The 6,187-nt window shown below is 37.7% G+C and overlaps 1 protein-coding gene across 1 annotated transcript; it reads right to left on the bottom strand.

The window, feature by feature from the left end:
• Nucleotides 1–543: 543 nt before the first annotated feature.
• C1H9orf152 (chromosome 1 C9orf152 homolog) lies at nucleotides 544–6,187 on the bottom strand. The gene is made up of 2 exons (XM_054649218.2): nucleotides 5,888–6,187; nucleotides 544–1,166 (listed from the first exon to the last, which is right to left on the bottom strand). The coding sequence occupies exons 1-2, from the start codon at nucleotides 6,114–6,116 to the stop codon at nucleotides 595–597; spliced, it is 801 nt and encodes a 266-aa protein (XP_054505193.1). The 5' UTR covers nucleotides 6,117–6,187; the 3' UTR covers nucleotides 544–594.

Genomic DNA, 6,187 nt, shown 5'->3' with positions numbered 1-6,187 from the left:
AAATACTTTAACTACTGTGAAGAAAAAAACCCAGTTACTATGGTGTCCCATGGCTAACCATCATGAAGTAAGGAGACATTTCCCATCTCCAATTTTTTGTGAAGACTACATTTGAAAAAGAGGTGTGTCTGAACACTTGCAGCCAGAAGTGGTTGATTCAAAGATCCTGTTTGTGTCATTGAAAACCACCTGCAAGAAAGGGTTTCCTCCCTCTAAAGATCTTGAAGAAGGGGAGACCTCATTAGTTTTCTAATGAAACACTGGGGATAGATGGGAACCAAAAATATATTATGGTAAAATTTATGTATCAGAGAGGAATTATATTTACTAAGTCTCATTACAACAATAGAAATGAGCAGAGGTTTTATTAATTGATTTTAAAAATACATCAGAAATTGTCTTGAATATCTTGAAAGTGAATGATGAAATCACATGTTAAAAATTATAAAGATATTAAATATTATATAGTCAGAATCTTCCATGGCTAATACTAGTAGTAAACCCTCAGGAGGCTGATCTGTGTAATTAGAAGGACTACTTTGCTATTTTATGTTTTAGTCAAGTTTTTGACTAAGATTTAGGTATTACTGAATGTCATTGCGAGACATATAACCCAAGCCTCCTTGCAGCTTCAGAAATCCTGGGCCCTTTCCTACTTGGGAAAGGGTAAAAGGTCAGTTTGTTGCAGGCTGGCATGCCTTTTGTAGCAGAAATGTGCTGATGTGCCCAAAGTGCTGCAGTGGGTGATTTCAGAGGAGGCTTTTGGCAGGAACTTGAAATGTTGCAGCCGTTCTCTCTGCTGAGACTGTTGAACACACTTGAGCTTCCCAGCTGCCTGAGCTCAGCCAGTTCACTTGCTCCTGCTGGTTCCTTGGTCTGCAGTGTGCCATTTCCCTTTGAAATCAGTCTCTGGTTGTCAAAACTCCACGGTGTGCTGCTGCAGTGGGAGAGATCCCAGGAATCTCCTTGTCCCAGGGCCTGCCCCAGGCGGTGCCTTCCCAGGTGGACGCGCCATAGCAAATCCTCTTCTGAGTCACCACCGTTGGTTGTCTCCAGTGGGACCTTTCTGACAGGGACGTCTCCTCTACATGACTTTGATCTTTTAACTTTCTTATTAATTAGAACAGGGTTGATCATTGATTCTGGCAGAACAGATTCATGTCCACCTGCAGGAGAAATGCATTTGTGCACGTTACTATGGTGGCAAAAATCAAGGGTATGATTTCAGCAGCATTAACTCATCTGAAAAGCTTTTAAACTTTTCAGTTAAAAAAAAAATGAGTTTAAACTGTGCTCTTTGTTTCAGTGGCTAAGAGTAGTGCAAGTTCTTTTGATGCCAGGTTAAGGAGTAGAACTACATGCTTGCTTTTGCAGTTCTGAAAGCATAAATGGTATCCTAGTTTTAGTCAAATGAAAATGGAAATTTATCAAGACAATATTGATCTAACTGGTACTCTAAGACTCATTAACAGCACAGATTGAGAATTGACTTTCAGTAATTAATTGCTTGTAAGCAAAACTTCTTAAGGTGAGTAGGGACTTGCTCAGTGTGTTGGCAAGTGCTGTAATTTGAAAGACAAAAATGTTGTGTTTGATACTGTTTGAAGTTTGTATTCACAGCTTAGTAATATTGTGATTATTTCCAGATGAAACAAGTTGTGAATGTCTTCTTTTTCTTAATGAGGGATCATTAACATTATGGGCTTGTATTTTAATATTTTACTGCAATTTTACTATTCCAGTTGGTATAAATTGTGTAAATAGCTTATCACACTAGTGTTGCCTGAATGATAACTTAGAGGAATCTGCTTCCTCTGTGAATGGTATAGCTGTAACAACTGGAGAGATTCTGGTCTCCTTTTTTGTTTATTCTTCTACCCCTATAGCTTAATTTCTGAAGCACTAGGAAAGTTGCTGTTAAAAATATTTAAGATATTAGGTACAGAAATGCTAATGCTACTTTAATTACATGTAGCAGTCATCAAATTGCTGGACATGACTGGTTTTCTGTGTCTTGAAAATGAACAGAAACTGATCTATTACAGTAAAGATAATTCACTGACATTACTTAAATATACTTCAGATGGTATAAATAAAGTTTAAAGTAGGGGTTGTACAGAATGCTGGCCTTATTTGCAGGGTTAACTTATAGTGACTGTCTGTTGCAGTATAAGTTCTGGAACACATTAAGGGGAGAAAAGAAGACATAGAAGAGTGCTGATTATATTTTGAGTGTTTTTGAACAACTGTTTTAAAAGGATTGTAACCCTGAATTTTAAATGAAGCTAGTTTGAATAGGCTACTGCCTGCACAAAAGCCCAACAGCACAACCTCTGCTTTACAGCTGCCTTTTGTGTCATCTTTACAAATATGTATTAGGAGATGTCAGAGCCAGCTGATTTACTGGCAGTAAATGAACCTGTACAACAGGCATTTTGCAAAGCAAGGGCTTTGTCTCCCACTGCCAAAACAACAACCCCAGCATAATATCACAGAACTTTTTCTGCTCCTTGGCCATCAAGAGTTGATCTGATAAGAGCTGTTTTGCAGCGTGGCTGGGAGGGAGAACCATGTCAGACCACACTGGCTCTCATGCCACGTTACTGGGAGGAAGGAGACTGAGGCACGTGCAGAGCTTTGAGACACAGGTGTGTTTATGCATCCCTCTGTACAATGAGGTGTGTTAACAGAATTTCTCAAGGTGACACCACTCAGAGACATAAGAATACACAGTTCTCTACCATGCAACAGTGAGAATCCAAGTTATGACTGGACCTCATCCAAGAAATAAAGCTGAATGCCTATTTCTTATCCAAGAAATAAAGCTGAGCTTGGCTGACTACAAAAAGGTCCACGTGCAAATCAGAGCCCTGCATGTTCTGCAGAACAGCACAGTGTAGCACCAAGCTGTGAAAACCCAGGCTTGCTCTCTGTATGTGAGAGAAAAACCAGGAGAGAATGGAACTGAGAGGCTCAGGTGAAGCACCTTTGCATGTTTTTGTGGTGTTAACTGCGCTCTTGGCTGGACTGACATTGATAGGCAACATCAGAACATCTAGAACCTTATGAACTGGTCATCAGAATAATTATGATCTGTCTTGAGCTGATCAGAAAGTTCTGAGTGACTAATCTAGTTCAATTTTAATAGCGTGCACTGGTTTTGAGTTCAAGGTTGATTTGATTCCTTGCTTGGCTACAGGTGCAGCACACAAAATTGAGCAATGACCTTGGATAGAAATGCAATAGTCCTGAACCACTGGGTGTTGAATTAACACACCTCCAGCACTGTCCAAACTTCTCCAGAAAGCTGCAATTATACAGATCTTTCTTTTTGCTTTTCTATCTTTTTTTCCTCCATGTAAATTGTATATTTATATTTATATGTAAATTGTGCCTTGTTGCACAGTTGTTTACCCTCTGGCCATATGCTGTCATCACTAATAGATTCTTTTAAGGTTCTGGAGTGGCAAAAGTTAATCTTATCTCAAGTTAGCTTGGGAAATACTTGGAAGAGATTTTTGCAGTCAGAGCCCCAGTATTTATTCTGTTGTGACTGCATGTGCTGAATACTCCCACTTAATTCCTAAAGTAAATACTGTTTTTCAGCTTCTTAGCCAATAAGTAATGAATGCACTGCTGTATTATCCCCTAACTGGTGCCTTTCAAATCGTCTCATGGTCTTTGTTCTCAAATAATCAGGAGTGGGCAGAAGCATGAATGTGGCTGTGTGTATTGGGGAAGAAAATAACGAAGTTGTTTTCAGGTGACTCCTTGGTTACTAACCCCTCTGTCCAAAAAACTAGAGAAGTTAGAGTGTCTTAAGTTCTGCTTAAAGGTCCACAATTTCATGACTTCTGCAGACAGGAAGTGACATACAAAGCTAAAAGTCCTCCAGAAACTTGGAATTACCCTTCCAACTGTGGTGCAACAAACCTACAGCGCTCAAAATCCCTGTGGTTCCATGGAAGGACAGCAGCTCTGCCAGGCAGGAGCAAAGCAGGGTTTTACTGGTAAGAGCAAAGACCTTTGGCAGGGATGTTTAGGACCACAGGGTGCTCTCCTTCCATGAGAGTTTGTGTGTCTGACCTTTGAGGTTTGTGTGTATGTGTGGGGTTTGTGGTGGTGCTGTGGTTGTCACCCCTTTCCCAGCACAGCCATAATTTTACCCTTTAGGGGAAACAATTTTCTGTCAGTACAAATCACTGATCTATACATGGACTGCCTTTTGGAGCTACCTGGAATTTCAGGATGGTGTAGGGCAATCCTGATATGGCCATGATCATTTCTGCTCCACATTTTCCTGAAAACTGATGCATGTAACAGGTGCAAATGTAATAGGATTTCCCAGCTTCCACAGGAATGTGTAAGATAAACTTTTAGGACCTTGAGAACTCAGTATAACAAAAAATGCCCAAATTCTGACTGCTTCCTACAATGACATGAATTCTTTTCATACAGGTTGTTTGAAGGTAGAAATTAAGTGCAGCAGGTTATGTGGTTTTGTGAATGTTTTGGGGAATGTGCATGTGTATAAAAATACTTGTATGTGGATTTTTAGCCCTACTACATTTTAAACTCCCCAGAATCTTGTGCAGTTCTACTTTCTTACATATTTTAATCTTCATCTAAAAATGTCCTTGCAAAAAATCTGCTCTAATTACATTCATTATATCTGAAACTTCATTTGAATTAATCTGTATAAAGACTTCTGCTCCCTTTCTTTAACTAACATATTTTTGCTATAACTGATTAGATGGGCTGTTTTGTCTTCAAGTTAGCTGCTTTTTGATACCTGATAAAATAAGCTTGTATATATATTTTTTTTCTTCCTCACAGAGATTTTAATTCTTTTAACATGAGAATTTCAAAACGTTTGGATGAAAGAATATTGAAGAAGCAAATCTGTTGTATAGTTCATAATTACATGTTTTTTTCTGATTGTTTTGATCATGAAGTCTTACACAGCCAAATGCTAGAACTTTTGAAAAATGTAGAGGAACATGTAAAGAATGAAATAACCTAAGTCCTACACTTGTTGAGCTAAATACTAATATGAGAGGTGAATGAAGCATGGGGTTTATATTAAAATTAAATTCAGAAGACAACTTCATTAGTTGTCTTAGTATTCTCAATATCACTTTAACTTGGAAAGCTAATGTATCAGTGTAGTAGTGTCAACAGTAGTCTAACTAAAATCTTTAAAATAATTGCAAGTTTCTTATATAAAATCTGTTTGACACGGCAGGTAGATGAATGGTACATATTCTTACTTGTTTTTCTATTTATGCACTTTCCAAGCAATATGCACTGAAAATACTTTCAAAACAGGACCTTTTGTTCAAAACTTGCATCTTAGTTACCCACTATGACTTTTAATTAAAGTTATATTTTAACAAGCCCCTAGCTTGTGCTTGTTACTTGATATTTGCCATTACTTCCTGTAGTCTTTCTTTACACAGACAGAGAAGGGAAAAAGAGAAAGATGACCCAGAATAGCTGGTTCTGATGGAAGCATTCAAGAGAGCAGAAATATTACAGAATACATTGCACAAATACACTTATCATAGACATGAAGAACATGAGTACTGTAAAGTTTACTATTTCTGTTTAGAACTTTATTTTACTGATATAAAACCTGTAAAACCTTACCTCAAATATGTTCATCTGTTTCAAATACATAATAATGTTTCACTAACATGAAGCTTATTGATATAAATATAAAACCACCTTTCAGCAAAACAAATAAAACCCCAAAATGACAGAAAAAGAATTTACTTCTACATCTCTTGAAACTGAACACAAAAAGAACAAACTAAGTGTTATTAAAGATTTAAAGAAATAATCTTTACATTACATAGGCATTTTTTTCCTACAAATAGAAGCGTACCTGTTTTATATACAATAATGTGTGGTTGAAGTTTTTGCTTCTGCTTTATATGGTCATACTGCTCCTCAAGCATGCTTACATCCATCCTGGTGAGCTTCTTATCACCGTCTGAAACCTGTGGCTCTGAGCTATGAGTCACTGAAAAATTACCAGTCACGTATTTGTAAGCCTTCACCATCTGTTCCAACAAGGAAGAAAAAGCCAAGCAGAAGCAGGACATTTCCTTCATTGTGCTGGCAAAAAAAAAAAAGCAAATCAGGTGTGAAGCATCTGAAATCTTCCTAAATCAAGGAGTGACTT

This window comes from Agelaius phoeniceus, chromosome 1, assembly GCF_051311805.1.
Source record: "Agelaius phoeniceus isolate bAgePho1 chromosome 1, bAgePho1.hap1, whole genome shotgun sequence".
NCBI lineage: Eukaryota > Metazoa > Chordata > Aves > Passeriformes > Icteridae > Agelaius > Agelaius phoeniceus.
Note: the sequence above shows the minus strand (reverse complement) of the source record. Positions and strands in the feature narration are given on the sequence as shown.